Source organism: Gekko japonicus, unplaced genomic scaffold (genome assembly GCF_001447785.1).
Source record: "Gekko japonicus isolate JY-2015 unplaced genomic scaffold, Gekko_japonicus_V1.1 scaffold1361, whole genome shotgun sequence".
Classification (NCBI taxonomy): Eukaryota; Metazoa; Chordata; class Lepidosauria; order Squamata; family Gekkonidae; genus Gekko; species Gekko japonicus.
The window spans coordinates 5,769-24,348 of record NW_015161438.1 but is presented as its reverse complement, the minus strand read 5'-3'; the positions used below and the strand labels follow the sequence as shown (position 1 = coordinate 24,348).

The 18,580-nt window shown below is 47.6% G+C and overlaps 1 protein-coding gene across 1 annotated transcript in view; it reads left to right on the top strand.

The window, feature by feature from the left end:
* LOC107125568 (chromodomain-helicase-DNA-binding protein 1-like) overlaps positions 1–18,580 on the top strand; it is a gene marked incomplete at its 3' end in the record, with an annotated part of 23,847 nt that overhangs the window by 1,277 nt on the left and 3,990 nt on the right. Inside the window, exons 2-9 of the mRNA XM_015428990.1 lie at positions 1,864–1,976; positions 3,858–3,961; positions 6,332–6,446; positions 9,487–9,518; positions 12,494–12,575; positions 13,554–13,716; positions 16,107–16,262; positions 17,658–17,750. Coding sequence (XP_015284476.1) covers positions 1,864–1,976; positions 3,858–3,961; positions 6,332–6,446; positions 9,487–9,518; positions 12,494–12,575; positions 13,554–13,716; positions 16,107–16,262; positions 17,658–17,750 — 858 coding nt within the window. The remainder of the gene's footprint in view (positions 1–1,863; positions 1,977–3,857; positions 3,962–6,331; positions 6,447–9,486; positions 9,519–12,493; positions 12,576–13,553; positions 13,717–16,106; positions 16,263–17,657; positions 17,751–18,580) is intronic.

Genomic DNA, 18,580 nt, shown 5'->3' with positions numbered 1-18,580 from the left:
GCTTGGGAAGGCTGGGTGGCGGTTTGGGCTTTGACGTCGGTAGACTTCGTCCCGCACCTCGGGGGCCCCCTCTGCCTTGGCTGTGGGGCAGTGCTCCAGCGGTGGAGTCCTGTGGGCAAAAATCCCCCTTGGCGAGCTACTGGCATTAAAGTGGCCAGCGAGCGATTTGGCTACTGAAGAAGAGAAGAGATTGGATTTATACCCCGCCCTTCACTACCGAAAGCGGCTTACAATCTCCTTTCCCTTCCCCTCTCCACAACAAACACCCGGTGAGGTAGGCGGGGCTGAGAGAGCTCTGACAAAAACTGCTCTTTTTTCAAGGACAGCTCTTATCTGAACTTAGGCTTGCCCAAGGTCATCCAGCTGCTGCAAGTGGAGGAGTGGGGGATCAAACCCGGTTCTCCAGGGGTCATTTCGTAGAAAAAGAGGTGCAGGGGCTCATTAGCATAACTCATTTGACATCACTGGAAGTGTGTCAGAAGGCAACACCCACCGCTCAGGCTCCACTGGACTGTTTTGGATTGCTAGCTATTGGGGGGGGGGGACATGCAGATCTGTCCTCGCAGAGGAGGGAGAGCTTGTACCTGAATAAAACTTGGTCTTAAAGGTGCCACTGGACTGTTTTGGACCCAAGGGGGCGGTGGGGGGGCTCTGCAACTTACCTGGCTGCTTCTTGCTCTGACTGAGGGCTGCTGGGAGGAGGGGGTGGGGCTTGTTGCATGTGCCTGCCCCCAGGGCTCTTTACTGCCGGAGCTCCCCTCCTGTGCGCTCCTGCAGGAAATGACTCCTGGGTTCAGTTCTCCCAGATCAGAGTCCGGGCACTTAACCACTACACCAAACTGTGTAAATTAGTTTGCTCTGGAGCCCTCCTTCCTGAGTAGAGACAAAAAATCTGTGAGCCGGAGGCTAAAAAACTGAGCTGGCTCACACTGACTCAGCTTAGAGGGAACACTGCTGTGGGGTTGGATTTTTCTTTTTCCCACGAGACGCATCAGTATTTTGCAGCGCCAGCATGGGAGTGGGATCTGGGAGGTCCAGGAGCCCTGGAGGCTGGTTGGGGGGCCTTTGAGCAAGTCACACTCTCTGAAAGGCAATTCGGGGGGGGGGGTCGCCCTGTTGGTTTGTGGCAGCAGAACAAAGGCTGAGTTCAGTGGTACCTTTAAGACCAGCAAAGGTTAATTTGGGGTATTAGCTTTTGTGTGCATGCACTTTTTTCTGAAGAACTAAGTTTGGGTCCAGTGGCACTTTTAAGATAAACTGAAGTTAATCCTGGGTATAAGCTTTTGTGTGCATAAAACTTGAAAGGTGGAGCTAGACTCAAACTGTGTTCTCTTAAGAGTAGTTCTTGCTCTGGTTTCTGAATTAATATGACAAAGAGAAGAAGAGATTGGATTTATACCTGGCCCTTTACTACCTGAAGGAGTCTCAGAGCGGTTTACAATCTCCTTTCCCTTCCCCTCCCCACCACAGGCACCCTAGGTGGGACTGAAAGAGCTCTTTCAGCAACTGTTCAAAATAACCAGAACCTTATTTTGTTTTTTATTAAATAAATCAATTTTTGTTTAAACTTATCCCAGAAATCAGTACAGTCCTTCCTCAGGGCCACGTAGCCCTCTGAAGTGCACAGACCCTAGGTCATACTACCAAAAGAAAGAGAATTGGAATTTTTTTAATTCCTGCTGGCAGCAGAAAACTACGAAGTTTATATACACAGAGAGTGGTTAAAGGTAAAACCGTTTCCCCAAATAGCAAGCACCTCACACTACTCCTGTGGGATTATTCTTGTGATTTCCCTGTGATCTGGACAGGTTGGCCCACTCACCCCTTTTCACTCTCTCCGTCTCTCCTTTCCCACCCTTTTAGGCATCCGCTTACGTCCATATCAGCTGGAAGGGGTCAATTGGCTGGTTCGCTGCTTCGGCTCTCAGCACGGCTGCATCCTCGGGGACGAGATGGGTCTCGGAAAGACCTGCCAGGTGCCTCTCCGTTCTCTCTGTTTCTGCTGGTTTCTTCCACCTTTCTTTCTGAGCATTCGAAGCCGCATTTCTCGGCCTGGCTATGACGGCACCCGCATCTGCTTGACTGCTGCGGCGTGCGCTCAAAGACCTGGGTGTGCTGAGCACACCCTCAGTTGCAGCCTGGGACTCATGGCTGAAGGGTGGCCTCGCCAGGCATGAATCTGCGTATTGAGCTAGCAGCCTCTTGCAGTTCCTTCCCTTGTCTCTTCCAGGAGGGCACGGTCCTCCTCTGCCTCAGTTGCAGCAGGGGCAGAGATCCATGCCCGGGGAGGTATTCCAGGCAGCATTACTAGCCTGGGCTTTTGCAGGATGGTTTTCCGGTGGGGCCTTGAAGAACTTTGTGGTGTGAGGTTTTGGGGGTGGATTAAGTGAACACACGAAACTGCCTTATACTGATTCTGTGAACTTAGGCAGGTCACAGAAAGGGAGGGTTGCATCAGTGCTTAGTTCTCGTGGCCCTTTCTTACACGACCAGAGAAATGCTGATCGCCACTTTGGGGTCAGGAAGTAACTTTTCTCCAGGCCAGTTTGGCTGGAGATTCTGGAGGTTTTTTGCCATCCTTTGGGCATGGAACAGCCGTCACTGGGGGTGTGGAGGGGCAGATATTTGTGAATTTCCTGCCTTGTGCCAGGGGGCTGGACTAGATGACCCTAGAGGTCCCTTCCAACTTTGTGATTCTATGAATCAGAGCCTTGGTCCATCATGGTCAGTATTGTCTGCTCAGACTGTCAGCAGCTCTCTAGGGTCTCAGGTTGAGGCCTTTCACATCACCTCCTGCCTTGTCCTTTTAACTGGAGATGTCGGGAATTGAACCTGGGACCTTCTGCGTGCCACGCAGGGGCTCTACCACTAAGTCCCAGCCCCTCTAAGTGTTACATTGCAACAGGCCCAGTGTCAGCTCAGCTGGCTAGAGCAGGGATTCAAACCCAACAGTCCCAGGTTCTAGTCCAACAGTTTGGTGTCGTGGTTAGGAGCGCGGACTCTAATCTGGGACAACCGGGTTTGATTCCCCACTCCTCCACATGCAGCTGCTGGTGTGACCTTGGGTCAGTCACAAGTTCTCTCAGAGCTGTTCTCTCAAGCACAGTCCTCAAAAGAGCTCTCTCAGTCCCACCTACCTCTCAGGGTGTCTGTTGTGGGGAGAGGAAGGGACGGGAGATTCTAAGCTACTCTGACACTCCTTTGGGTAGTGAAGGGCAAGGCATAAATCCAATTTCTTCTCTCCTTTTCTTCTTTAAGCCCTATGCCACGCCAGCTGTGTGTTTGTTTGTTTGTTGCTTTTATATCCACCCTTCCCACAAGCGGGCTCAGGGCGGGTAACAGCAATGTTATAAAGCATTAAAAACCAATTATTAGCAACAAACGCTTAAGAACAATTAAGATTAGAATTAAAAGATGGCAACGTACATTTACAAGATAGCCCTAGCAGCTGGATAGATGGTAGACAGGAGTCGCCACAAACTAATGATACCGACGCTCCACACCGGCAGATGTAGCAGCGCGGCTTTCTGCAGGGAGGCCATAACTGGATGTCCATTGCCTCAACCGAAGGCCTAGCGGAACAGCTCCGTTTTACAGGCCCCGTGGAACGGCAGTAAGTCTCGCAGGGCATTAATCTCAGGCGGAAGCATGTTCCACCAATTGGGGGCCAGGACAAAGAAGGCACTGGCCCTGTTTGAGGCTAAGCAGACAGGGATTTTTATGTTCTGTTCTCCTGTGAGCTGCTTTGGGCCTCTGCAGGAAAGGTGGGGGAGAAATATTTTAAAAATTTACTCTGAGGAGGCAAGCAGATGCTCTCAATAACCACCACCGTTTGTACGTTTCTCTTTGCATTCCAGGCTATTTCTCTGCTTGTCGTCTTACAAGGGAAGCTTAAAAAGAGGCCTTTTTTGATACTTTGCCCTCTGTCTGTGCTGAACAACTGGAAGGAAGAACTGGAAAAGTAAGGTTTGGCAAACGTGCGTTGTTTCTTAACTCAGTCAGGTGTGAAGAGGCCTTAAACCCCAGAATATCAGGTGTCTTACATCCTGCCTGTAATGATTCCATGTTTTGGTGTGTGTGTGTCTTTAAATGTTGAGTTTCACTGCAGTAATGTAAGGAGAGCAATAAGGGGAGGTGAGTGTGCTGTGATTGACTGATGACTGAGAGGGTGCGAGGAGAGATGTTTTATGACAGAGTTCTGTGTGTGAAGTTTGAAGAGACAGCATGGTCTGTGTGAATATGGAATTATGCTTCTATTCTGTGTGAATAAGGCAAACAGTTTAGTCTGAGTGACTATAAGAGCTGATTCTGTTCTGGGTGAATAAGACAAGGAGATTAACCTGTTTGGCTATATATATATGAGAGAGAGAAAGATTATACTGAGAGCCTATGCCTGTCAGAGTGGTCTGAGTGACTGTTTGTAACACCAAGTTTTGCCAGTTATATTTACAAGTTCTTTTTTTTTCAGTAACAGTTGCCTGTCAGAGTGGTCTGAGTGACTGTTTGTAACACCAAGTTTTGCCAGTTATATTTACAAGTTCTTTTTTTTTTCAGTAACAGTTCAAAAATAACCAGACACCTATTTTGTTCTTTATTAAATAAATCAATTTTTATTTAAGCTTATCCCAGAAATCAGTACAGTTCTTCCTCAGTGCCACATAGTCCTCTGCAGTGCCCAGACCCTGGGTCATACCATCAAAAGAGAGAGATTTAGAATTTTTAATTCCTGGTGGCAGCAGAAAACTACCAAGTTTATATACACAGAGAGTGTTTAAAGGTAAAACCGTTTCCCCTATAAGCAAGGATGCCACACCTTCCACAAGGCAAGAAAGCTTAGAAGGGCACTGGAGAGCGGCACCTTCAGCACATCTCTAACAAATCCCCCTTTCTGCTAGCCCAATCATGCTGTAGACCACCTAGGTCATGGTGAGTCTTTCAGAAGCATTCCCATGAGCCTTTGGGAAATATGCTGTGGACTCCATAATGCGGACTCTGCAGTAAGTCCTTCCCAGGTCTTCTGCTGATCAAGGGCGTAGACTTTCCAATTTCACCCGGGGGGTGGAGGGGCTGGAGCTGGGCCAGAGGCATTGCTTTGCTAGGTCCTTAAAATAATGCTCAGTGACATCATGGGCCAGTGACATCACAGGCCATTGTCGCTATCTATGGAGGTGGAGCCATGTGGGATTGAGGAAGGGGCTCCCCAGAAATTTAGGGGATCCTACTCTGGGAGACCTCAGAGTAGCTATCTTCCAAATGCCATATTCAGATGGATAGTACAGAATGTCAGTTAGTAGAACCAGGGGTCATTTCCTGCAAGAGCGCACAGGAGCGGAGCTCCGGCAGTAAAGAGCCCAGGGGTCGGGCACATGCCACAAGCCCCACCCCCTGCTCCCAGCAGCCCTCAGTCAGAGCAAGAAGCAGCCAGGTAAGTTGCAGAGCTCCCCCCGGCCCCCGGTCCAAAACAGTCCAGTGGCACCTTTAAGACCAAGTTTTATTCAGGTACAAGCTCTCCCTCCTCTGCAAGGACAGATCTGCATGTCCCCCCCCCCCAATAGCTAGGAATCCAAAACAGTCCAGTGGAGCCTGAGCGATGGGTGTTGCCTTCTGACACATTTCCGGTGATGTCAGGGGGTGTGGCATATGCAAATAAGTTATGCTAATGAGTTATGCCAATGAGCTCCTGCACCTCTTTTTCTACGAAATGACCCCTGAGTAGAACAGTAATTTATTTCATACAGAGATCTAATAAGGCTCAAACAGAGGTTACAGCTTCACACAGATGCATAACCTTTATTACTGAATGTTCCTTTAAGAGTTCCCTGAGTAAACCATTCCACCATATGCTCTCTCTTACATGCAATTAAAAATTGGTCTTAAAAGGTGCAACTAGATATTAGGAAATATTTTCTGTAAAGACTACAACAGCCACACTTGTCAAAAATACGGTTTATCTTATTTGATGGACCTGCTGATAAATAAATAAAATAAAGCAGCAGGCAAACTCAAACAATCCACAACACTCTTTGGTAGCAAAAAGGAGCCAGTTCTCCGGTGACACAGCTTCCATCTTGCATACACCTGCGTGGTGCATAACATCCTATTTGGAGCTCTCATAGCCAAGTCAGAAAATGGACTGTTCATACTTTTTCATCAGAACACATACCTTAAATACACAGAATTAGGGTTGCCTGCTCTGGGTGGGAAAATACCTAGAGATCTGGGGTGAGGGGCCTGGGGAGGGGAGCAGGGGTCACACGTGAGTTCTCGATTCTGATCAAAGCTGCACATTTTATATCTTGCTCAGTGTGGCTTCTTTCTAACCCTGAAATAGATTTTCTCCCGGCCTTTCCTTTGTGGCGTATGCGGGGGATAAGGAAGAACGGGCAAAGCTCCAAGAGGACCTGAGGCCCAGTGACAGTTTCCACGTTCTCCTGACAACTTACGAGGTACTTGGCAAATGTGTCTGCAGTGCTGCTCTTCTGCTGAGGCACAAAATATGTACCTGGTGAAAACACCACAAGGCGTGTGCCTGTTTTTCTTCGAGAGCAGAGCTGTCTGTCTCTAGAGGGGGCTTGTCGCTGGGTCACTTTTGCCTAAATCGGCTGTTCCAGAACTCACCGGATGGAGCTGCCCATTCATTAGAGTCTTATGTTGATGCCTCTGCGGAACCCAGGCAAACTGTTCTGTCGTGGTTTGTTTGTTTATTTTTCACATTGATATCCCGCCCATCCCGTAAACGGGCTCAGGGGAGGTTACAGCATTTCAGTAAATACAATAAAATTTAAAACACATTAAAACATATAAAAACAGTAATCATGCTTGCTGTAGGGAGAATCCGGCCCACTGATGTGGGAGACCACAACCTGGGTGGGAGACCGCAACCTCAGGGGAGCCATATGTGGATGCCCGCTACCTCAGCCAAAGGGCCTGGCGGAACAGCTCCGTCTTGTGGGCCCTGCGGAATTGAGTAAGATCCCTCAGGGCCCTGATCTCAATAGGGAGCAGGAAAAGCCCTGGCCCTGGTTGAGGCTAGGCGGACGTCCTTTGGGCCGGGGATCGTCAGGAGATGTTCTCTCAGAGCGTAACGCTCTCCGAGGCGTATATGGGAAGAGGCGGTCCCTTAGGTATGTTGTATGATGTTAGATTTGGGGTGGGTAGCCATAGCTGAAGAGGTTCCAGAACTCTGTTCCAGCACATTCCCCCAGAAAGAAAGCCCTGATTTTATTCAAGGTATAAGCTTTCATATGTACAAACTTTTTTTCTGTAATGGTGTGTTACTGCCGTGTAAGGGAAGTGTTCTGTGTACAACAGACACGTGGAAATGAAGGGTTCCTTTACCTGTTGCAAAGTAATGCAGGGCTATATTGAGAAGGCTATTCTTTTCAGTAGGGCCACAGTGGCTCAGAGGTTAGGACGTTGAGCTGCAGACTGGCAGGTCTGTAGTTCGGCAGTTCGAGACCCGACGGAGTGAGCTCCCATCTCTGGCCCCAGCTCCTGCCAACCTAGCAGTTCAAAAGCAAGAATTTGCAAGTAGATAAATAGGTACCAATTTGGTGGGAAGGTAACAGCGTTCCATGCGCCTCAGCATTTAGTCGTGCCGACCACATGACCACGGAAACGTCTTCAGACAGTGCTGGCTCTTCAGCTTGGAAACGGAGATGAGCACTGCCCCTTAGAGCCGGATTCGACTGGCTTTCAAGCAGGGAAAACCTTTACCTATTATCTTCAATAATCATTCTCTATAGGTTAAGAAATCAATCTCTAGGTTAGATCAAATCCAGCCTAAACTCTTTCTAGATGCTAAAATGACTATGTGAGGCGATTGTAGTTTGTTCCCGTTATGAGAGGACAAGACTAACGGCCAAGGACAATCATGCTAGGAAAAGTGGAAGAAGACCCAACGCGAGATGGATTGGCTCAGGCAGAGAGGTCAGAAGGGCCCCCTGTGAGCAAGGCTGTTAACAGCAGGGCACTTTGGGACATTAATTCTTAGGGTCGCCATAAGTCAGAAATGTCTTGACAGTGTTTAACACACATAGGATAACAAGTGAAAGCCTTGTATCCCTGCCCTTTAACATTTTTATTTAAAATCAATCTAATCACTCTTTAAAAAAATATTAATTTTTTAGTTCCAATAACAGGAAGAAAAATAAACATCATAGTTGTAATAAAAGAACTTCAATGAATAGCAATATTTAGCCTTAACATTAACATTCAACACAAAAACTTAACAGTAATAACAATTATACTACCAATATAATGCTAAAACAATCAACTTTGGTATCAGTAACCATAAAGAATAAATACAAAAGAACCACAGCAATGCAAACAGAACTTGCATATGTCAGTGGAATCAGAAACAGAAAGACGTAATAACGTCTGTTATCCTATCTATCTGTAGATTAAACGGTAAAATATAATTTCTGAGATACTCACCAAAACCCTTTCAGCAAGACTAGATAGTCTCCCGTGTGACCCACATCTGAGAGATTCATTAGTGTTTTGGACTACGGCTATTTTATACAGGCCCAAACTCATGACTCTATCAAAACCAATTAATTTGTCTCCTTTGATTCTGTGAGGTAAGCATTTCCAAGTTTAGGATCAACTTTCCTATAGCAGTGTTGCAAACCAGACATCTGCTCGGTTTCCAACTTTGCAAGATTTATTTCTGGACACATTTCCAGATAGTTAACTCTCCAAATGTGTGGCAGCACAACATTTTGCTGAAATGTTAAAAATAAATAATCCGCTGGCCTGCTTTGTTCAAGCATAGACCGTTAACAAGCGTAGGCTGTAAAAGTTCCTTTCCCCACTCCAATTCTGTGAAAATTGCTGGTGACAGGATAATATGTGGGAAATGTCTGAACACTCAGGAGCGCCGGAGAAATGCTAAATTGTCACCCTGACCTGGATAGCCCAGGCAAGCCCCATCTCGTCAGATCTCAGAAGCTCAGCAGGGTCGACTCTGGCAAGGACTTGGATGGGAGACCTCCGTGGAATACCAGCAGTCGGGAGGCGGGGGCAGGCTTCACTCAGCCACCTCTCTGAATGTCCTCCAAGCCCCCAGTAGGGGTCAGTCACCAGAGGTCACCATGACTTCCAGGCGCATCTACACACATGCACATATAACAAAAATTAAAGTACATGAAATAGAAATGCTAAATTGTCATTACTTTGGAGTGACATCAAAGGCTGTTGAGGACAGAAACTGGGGGGGGGGCAGAGGGAGTTCTGTCCCTGTGAAGCCCCTCTAGAACTTCTGTTGGGATCATTTTACTACTTTTTATGTAGCTGATCTGTCCATGATTATACTGAATCCCGTGAGAGTCGAGGGTAGTATCGTATGGGGTGATCAGTCAATTCCAGTTTTGTCCTCCGCTTTTTTATTCTTTTGCTGCTTGCCCAGCGAGAACCAACTTATGCCAGTGATCCTGTTGCACCCCTGTAGCATTAACACCATTCTTTCTTTTTCTCGGTCAGTAGCTGTGCCTCAGGGATGCCACGTTTCTGAAAAGGTGAGTATATTTGGATGCCTGAAAGGGCAGTCTGACGTCCTGCTTATTGGGGAGACAGTTTTACCTTAAACCACTATCTGTAACTGGTAGATTAACTTGGTAGCCACTTTGTCTTATTCACGCAGAATAGACTCAAAACTCATATTCACACAGACTAAACTGTTTGTCTTATTCACACAGAATAGACTCAAAAACTGTGCTCTCTCTTCAAACTTCACACACAGAATCACTCTCATAGACACCCCTCCTCCCACACTCAGTGATCCGCCAATCACATCACACTTGTCTCCCTCTATCACTCTTCTTACAGTACTGCAGTCAAACTAAACAGTTGAAGAAGCACACACACCGAAACATGAAATCATTACAGGCAGCTTATCACCTTCCCCCCACTTATGGGCTAGTTTCCAACTGCTGGAGCCTCCATTCAGTGGGCTTTTAATGTCGAATGGGTTGCGCTAACTATCCGTGGATGTCTTGGGGGCGGAATGTCCCTGGTGTATCACCACGCTTGTGCTTTGGTGCGCTAGGAGCAAGCCCTGTGTTGGTGCGCCCCTTATTTGTTTTGTGTTGATCATTTCCCCTTGCTGCAAACTGGTTTTGTGTTGCATCTAAACTACAACTGCAGGTGATCGTCTCCTTCCTGGTCACGGCTGCAAACCTACCTCTGATTTTAAGGAGAGGAGTCCCAGGTGTGATTTCTGCTTGGGATGTAATGCCACTGGGGTGTCTGCTAAAGTGGAAGTCGTGAATTGACTTCATATTGGGGGGGGGACGGCCCCTGCAAGACAGAGATGTTCCTCCAGGCTTATGGTTGAGAGCAGCAATGGTTTCCATTCTAGACTGGCGTGCCTCCTTTCCCTCCCCACCCCCCAAGGTCTCTCCCCCTTTTGTGTTTGTTATAACTCTTTTTGCCTGTTCGGTGTAGTGGTTAGGAGTGCAGACTGTAATCTGGGAGAACCGGGTTTGAGGCAACCTCCTCCACAAGCAGGTGCTGGAGTGACCTTGGGTCAATCATAAAGTTCTCTCGGAGCTGTTCGCTCAAGGGCAGTTCTCGAAAGAGCTCTCTCAGCCCCACCGACCTCACAGGGTGTCTGTTGTGGGGAGGGGAAGGGAAAGGAGATTGTGAGCCCCTCTGGGACTTCCAAGTGAAGGGCGGGGTATAAATCCAATCTCTTCTCTTCTTCTACCTAATTGTGGGATATTTCTCCTCCTCCTCTGGATAAGGGGCACTAGGTCATGTTCGCCTTTCACGTTCCATCTTATTAGCTGTCAGTAGTATTGTAAACTGTGTTCCCTCTAAGCTGAGTTAGTGTGAGCTAGCTCACAGTTTTTTAGCCTCTGGCTCACACATTTTTGTCTTAGCTCAGGAAGGAGGGCTCCAGAGCAAACTAATTTATGCAGTAGCCAAATTGCTCACTCACAACTTTAATGCCAGTAGCTCACAAAGTAGAATTTTTGCTCACAAGACTTCACAGCTTAGAGGAAGCATTGATTGTAAGAATTATTTTAACAGTTTAATTCAGTAGGTATTATTTTGTAAATATCGTTGTTACCCACTCTGAGCCCCAAATGCAGGGGAGGGCAGGTTATAAATCTAACAAATAAATAAAAATAACTAAATATCTTGATGACGGCACGTCTGAACATGTTTGTTGATGTTGGAGCCCACTGCCTCAGAAGCAGGCAGGGCATCTTTTTGTTAAGGATGATTCATTTGTGTTGCCAGCAAAGTTCCCTCTAAGCTGAGTTAGTGTGAGCTAGCTCACAGTTTTTTAAGCCTCCGGCTCACACATTTTTGTCTTCGCTCAGGAAGGACGACTCCAAAGCAAACTAATTTATGCAGCGGCCAAATCGCTGGCTCACAACTTTCATGCCAGTAGCTCACAAAGTGGAATTTTTGCTCACAAGACTCCACAGCTTAGAGGGAACATTGATTGTGAGTTCTGAATTGGAACCAGTGTTCCCCCCTAAGCTGAGTTGGTGTGAGCTAGCTCACAGTTTTTAGCCTCTAGCTTACAGATTTTTGTCTTAGCTCAGGAAGGATGGCTCCAGAGCAAACTAATTTATGCAGTAGCCAAATCGCTCGCTCACAACTTTAATGCCAGTAGCTCACAAAGTAGAATTTTTGCTCACAAGACTCCACAGCTTAGAGGGAGCATTGTTTGCCAGTAACCGTGATTTTGTCTAACGCTGGCAAAAAAAAACACAACACATCTTTTTTTGTCTATGGGCAGCCGTTCTTGCCTCCTTAATGGAGAACGGAAGGCTGATTGCGCAGTGAAGCATTCAGATCACGCACACAGTTCCACACTTCGGTAGGGAGACCACGTTCTGCTCCGATTGGATGTGTCTTAGGGATTGGAAAAGAGGAGACGCCACTCAAAGGGAACCGGCATGGTGGTCAGAGTATCGGGCTGAATACCGGGATGGGAGGAGGCCTGGGTTTAAATTTTCGCTCAGCCCTGAAGCTCACGGGTGGCCTTAAGCCGCTCGTCTTCTCTCAGCCTGGACTACTTCGTGTGGTTGCTTGGAGGACAAAATGGGGGAGAGGCGGTGCTCGTGGCTCCGAGCACCTTGGGACAACAAGTGAGAGGACAACGTGGTGGGTTGCAATGTTCCCTCTAAGTTGAGTTAGTGTGAGCAAGCTCACCACTTTTTAGCCTCCAGCTCACATATTTTTGTCTTAGCTCAGGAAGGAGGGCTCCAAAGCAAACTGATTCATGCAGGAGCCAAATCGCTGGCTCACAACTTTAATACCAGTAGTTCACAAAGTAGAATTTTTGCTCACAAGACTCCACAGCTTAGAGGGAACATTGGTGGGTTGTAGTTTGTGCCGAATGGGAACCAGAGCTGTGGAGACCAGGCGAGAACTGCAGTGGGGGAGGGAGCATCCCGTGAGAGGACATCCCAGATACTGGAGGGCTTTTGAAAATTTTCTCTGTTGTGATTTCTAAAAATATGCTTGTGTTCAGTTTTAACTGGGTGTGCCTCGTGGTGGACGAAGCCCACCGGCTGAAGAATCAGGAATCGCTGCTTCATAAAACGCTTACTAAGGTAAAAAGTCTGTAAGATCTGGTGTGGCAGGGGAGGGAGCTAGAAGTGAGCAGGCGCCAGGTTCGAATCTTGCCTGTGCTGTCAGTTCACCTGGGGTTACCACTGCAACGCTCCCTCTGAGCTGTGGAGTCCTGTGAGCAAAAATTCTACTTTGTGAGCTCCTGGCATTAAAGTTTGGAGCGAGCGATTTGGCTGCTGCATAAATTAGTTTGCTCTGGAGCCATCCTTCCTGAGCTGAGACAAAAATGTGTGAGCCGGAGGCTAAAAAACTGTGAGCGAGCTCATGCTCACTCAGCTTAGAGGGAACACTGGTTTCCAGACTTCCTCTTTTTAGAGGATACCTCCTTTGGGGCTCTTTTTAAAAAACATGTGAAAATGCCCTCTTTTTGGGTCAGAAGGTTAGGAATATTCCTAGTTATTAGCAAGTATCACAGCTTAAACAGGAGAGGTTTTTAAAATGAGATTTGTCATAGTGATTGCTTGTTTGAAGTGGTCAGTCGGGAAATATGTCCTCTTTTTGCTTTTCAAAATATGGTAACCCGTGTTCACCAAGAGAGTCAGGTGTGTAGGTATGTTGGTCTGAAGCAACAGAACAGAGTCCAGTGGCACCTTTAAGACCAACAAGGTTTAATTCTGGGTATAAGGTTTTAATGTGCACGCACACTCCTTCTGACAGGGAAGAAGTGTGCGTGTGCAGGAAAGCTTATACCCAGAATTAAACTTGGTTGGTCTTAAGTGCGCGGACTATAATCTGGGAGAACCCAGTTTGATTCCCCACTCCTCCACTTGCAGCTGCTGGATGACCTTGGGCAAGCCATAGTTCTGTCAGAGCTGTTCTTGAAAAGAGCAGTTTTTGTCAAAGCTCTCTTAGCCCCAACGACCTCACAGGGTTTCTGTTGTGGGGAGGGGAAGGGAAAGGAGATTGTAAGCTGCTCTGAGTGAAGGGCGGGGTATAAACCCAATCTCTTCTTCTCTCAGTTTTCAGTAGACTTCAGGCTTCTGCTGACAGGAACGCCAATTCAGAACAGCCTTCAAGAGTTATACGCCCTGCTTACTTTTATTGAACCAGACGTATTCCCCGAAGCACATGTGGACGAATTTGTTGGCTGCTATCATGAAATTGAAAAGGAAAGCAAAGCAGGCAAGCTCCATCTCATCCCCAGTGGCACTCCTTGAAGCTCAAACAAAGTCCCCCCTCCTCCCCCCCTCCCCCCATACCTCCTGTCCCGGGACTTAGCTGCTGTCTCTGCTGAGAGCCAGTTTGGTGTAGTGGTTCAGTGTACAGACTCTTATCTGGGAGAACCGGGTTTGATTCCCCACTCCTCCACTTGCACCTGGCTGGATGACCTTGGGCAAGCCGTAGTTCTGACAAGAGCTGTTCTTGAAAAGGGCAGTTTCTGTCAAGAGCTCTCTCAGCCCCACCTACCTCACAAGAGTGTCTGTTGTGGGGATGGGGAGGGAAAGGAGTTTGTAAGCCACTCTGAGACTCTGAGTGAAGGGCGGGGTATAAATCCAATCTCCTCCTCATTTTTCTTCTTCCTCTTCCTCCCCATGAAGCCTGTTGGGTGACCTTGGGCCAGTCCCGGTTCTCTCAGCCCCACCTACGTCCCAAGCCGCCTGTTGTGCGGAGTGGAAAGGAAGCCGAGTGTAAGCCGCTTGGAAACTCCTTAAGAGAGAGACACGTGGAGCATAAAAACCTGCTCCTCCTCCTCTTCAAGTGGAGATCAAGGGGGCGGCTGATAGGCTGCAGGCCTGTTCTTCCTGTCAGGAGAGAGGAAGGCCCAGAGCATCCGGAGGTCTTTGACAAAGGCAAAGGACAGGGACTGGGATCTCGGGCAGGTCTGGGGGAACAAGGAAACTGGGCTGCTGCATCCCCATCACCACGAAGGGGAAATGAGAAGCCTTATCCTGAATCGGGCCCGTCAAGGTCAGTCCTGTCTGCTCAGTGGTTCTCCAGAGACTCAGTTCAAGGTCCTTCACAACACCTGCTCTCTGATCCTTTCTGCGCAGGAAGGGACTTGGCAGCAGCCAAACGTTCCTCCTGGTTGGCCCCCACGAGACTGGGAGAACCCTGCAGGTCTCGGCGTGGTGACGCTGCTCCTTGGCTCGGACAAGTCACTGCGCCTCCCTGCTTCGTGCCACAAGCTAACACACAGGCGATCCCACACAGCGTTGCGATTGCCAGCGATTGTGCTCCAGGGATAGCGAGCTTGTCTGCGACCCCTCCCCGTTACCGCACTTCAGACAGCAAAGCCGGATAGGTGCAGAGGGTTTTTTTCCCAGGGATCAGGCTTTGAGCGTGTGAAATACAAGCGTTATATATAATCAATGTAAATACATCCTGGTTAAGTGCGCGGACTCTAATCTGGGAGAACTGGGTTTGATTCCCCAGTACTCCTCCACTCGCACCTGGCTGGATGACCTTGGGCAAGCCATAGTTCTGATAAGAGCTGTTCTTGAAAAAAAGCAGTTTCTGTCAAGAGCTCTCTCAGCCCCACCAACCTCACAGGGTGTCTGTTGTGGAGGAGGGGAGGGAAAGGAGTTTGTAAGACGCTCTGAGACTCCGAGTGAAGGGCGGGGTATAAATCCAATCTCTTCTTCTTCCTCCTCAGTTCTCAGAAGCTAAGCGGGATCAGCCCTGGTTAGTACTTGGGCGGGAGACCACCAAGGAAGTCCGGGGCCGCAATGCAGAGGCAGGCAATGGCAAACCACCTCTGAACATCTCCTGCCTTGAAAACTTGGGTCACCCTAAGTCGGCTGTGACTTGATGGGGGGAAAAGCTTAACTCAAAGATGCCGTAAATTAATTAATATTAATTTTCTGCTGAGGGAGCAGAGACATTGTCTTTTAAAAAATTGTTCCGTATTTTCCTCTCCTCTGTTAAAAAGTGCTTTCTTCCTCTCCATGCCCCCCTCCCCAGTTTGGGGAGTTTCTCCTCATAATTCCCCTTTTTAAAAAAGAGGTTAGACAGATTCCCAAATGAGAGGTCCATCGACCACTACTGGCCATATGGCGGAAAGGCAGTCTCCATAGTCAGAAGTAGTAAATCACTGAAACCTGGTGCTCAGAGGCAGCATCGGGGGAAGGTCTTGGCTTCTAGGCCCAGTTTGCCAGTCCTCCAGGGTAACTGGCTGACCGCTGCATGCAGCAGGAGGCTGGACTAGATGTATCTGTCAGGTTCACCCCAGCCACAACGTAGTACACACTTATAGAAAGGTTTTACTTTATTGAGCTGTTCTGCACCCTTGTGTCCAGGGCATCTTGTTGAATGCATGCAGGCTTTCGAAAGGGTGGTTTGACAGTAATCTCTCTGTGGCCTCAGGGCTTTTGAATGTGACCCTCCCAAGAAATTCCGCTCAGACCCCTTGCTTGGGTCTTGAAATCCTTGTCAGTGTGTCCCCAGCTATTCCTCTGTCTCTGGTCCAGGACAACGCCAAATGCTCAGGGGAGAACTTGGAGCATGGACAGGGGCTCTTCCCCTACATGCCTTTGAAGTCCACGTGCCTGACAGCGCTTCTCACTCTTACGCAGCCACAGAACTCCACGCTCTCCTCCAGCCCTTCTTGCTCCGGAGGGTGAAGGCGGAAGTGGCCGCCGAACTCCCGAAGAAGGAGGAGGTGATGCTCTACCACGGCATGTCGGCTCTGCAGAGGAAGCTGTATAAGGCGGTTCTGATGAAGGACCCAGGTAAGTGGAGCTAGTGAAGGACTTTGGAACCAGTCTTTTAGTGTTTTTTAAAAAAACGGACGTAATATGGGAAGGGGTTTTAGGGGTGGAAAGTGGAGCTGAAACAGAAAATCTTCAGTTCTTTCCTTCCCGAACCATCTTCCCTTCTGTACTCCTCAAGCTAAATCCTGCCACCCATATATACACAAAAGGACAACGTGGAAATAAGGAGAAAGTTAAAGGTATTAAAAAGTTTGTGTGAATAACTAATAACCTGTAAATGACTCAATTTAATAATATAAATAGCCCATAAATACAACATAATGCATAAATCAATACTCCATAAATTCAACATAATAAATATCCCATAACAAACATAAAAAATATCCCATACAATGTATCTAAATCATATAGAATTTTTTTGCTGGGGGGGAAACCCCAGGCATTGTGCTTTTTATAAAATACAAATAATTTGGCAAGCAATTTCTATATGATTTAGATCAGGGGTGTCAAACATGCGTCCCGGGGGCTGCATCAGGCACCCCGGAGGGCTTCTCTCAGGCCCACAGTGGAACTGGCTGTCTTCTGCTTTTTCTTCCAGTTCTGCAGCTGCTGCATCATCGTAGGGTTGCAGCTTACAGATACACACCTGAACAGCATACTCAGGACTGTAACAGCACAGGCATTTTGATGCAATAATTCAGAGCAAGAGGTGTCAGTTATCAGGCACTGTTAAATAAACAAAATATTGCAAGAGCGCTAATGTTTTAAGCATGATTTTATTTTAATTTAAAAAACCACCCCTTTTGTGTTTGTGTCCTTTACAAAGTTTCTATCTCTGCTACCTGGCATTACCCTTTATAACACATGGCCCGGCCCAACAAGGTCTCATTTATATCAGATCCGGCCCTCATAACAAATGAGTTCAACACCCCAGATTTAGATACTTCATTATAGGATATTTCTGGGATATTTATTATGTTGAATTTATGGAGTATTGATTTATGCACTGTGCTGTGTTTATAGGTCATTTATATTATTCAACTTAGTCATTTATGGGTTATTAATTATCCACATAAACTTTTTAATATCTTGGACTAAATCATGCCACACAGCAGGTTATGAAATTTTAGCACCATTGGAATTCTGACACAGTGTGGAGGGCACAGCCACAAAATGGCCGCCACAGGAGGCAGAGCCAGCCACAAAATGGCCGCCACAGCTTACCTTCAGGCGTGCAGTGAAGATCCTTGTGCTGTCGTGGCACAGCCAATCGGAAGCCTTCCTGCACAAAAGCCCCACCTGGCTCCTCCTTTCTAAAAAACTCCGGTGGGCACCACAGCTGCATTGGGGACCCCTGTTCTAGTGACACAGTACAGAGTTTATCAGTGTGGGTCTCTTTTTCTTAAATTTCAGGAGCATTTGAAAATGACACAGGGAAGAAAGTGAAGCTCCAGAATATCTTGATACAGCTCCGGAAGTGCGTTGCCCACCCGTACCTGTTTGATGGTAAGAGAGCGACTGAGGCGAGCAGATTTGAAGGGCTGCCGTGCCTGTTGGAACAGTAAGGGTGAGGAGGTATTCCGGACACCAGGAAGGGAAACTGCAAAGCTGCCCCTCAAGAGGAGTGCTAATTGGCCTCAAGATGGAGGTGTGGTTTACCCAGGTCTCTCTAGGCATTGAGCTGAAAATGCCAAGTCTTGGTCACAGAGAGGATCTATTGAGACCCCCTAACTGGAGAACGGGAAAGCATCCATTGTACCACTGAGCTACGGCCCCTCCCCTAAAGTGCCAAGCTTAGAACACTGCCAGAGGATTTCATGATGGCCACAGGAATAAACATCTTTAAAATTGGATTAGATTCATGGAGGATAAGTCTATCAATGGCTACTGGCCATGGTGACTAAGGGGAACCTCCACATTCTCTCTCTGAGGTGGGGGACATCTTGGTGAGTGATTTCCCCACCGTCCTATCAAGGAAGCGGAAACAAATTCCTCTCACTTCCTGTCTCCGACATGGAAGTCGCCCTTCCATTCAGTTCTTTTCCTGGCTCATACGGAGAGCAGCTTAGATTAGGTTTTGCCTTCATCGAATACCTAAATTCCAAAACGTTGCCTGTATTGAGGTGGTTGCGTATGACCACCTAGAGATTGAAAGGAGTAAATTTCTACAACTAGGATACTCTGAAGAAGTCATAGACACACTACTCGCCTCCAGGAAACAATCAGCTGTCGAAATCTACAACACCACATGGAAAGCATTTGTTAGGTGATGTAGGAGGAAAGGAGTGGATCCATTAAAACCTTGAATTAGGTCTGTCTTGGCCTTCCTACAAGAT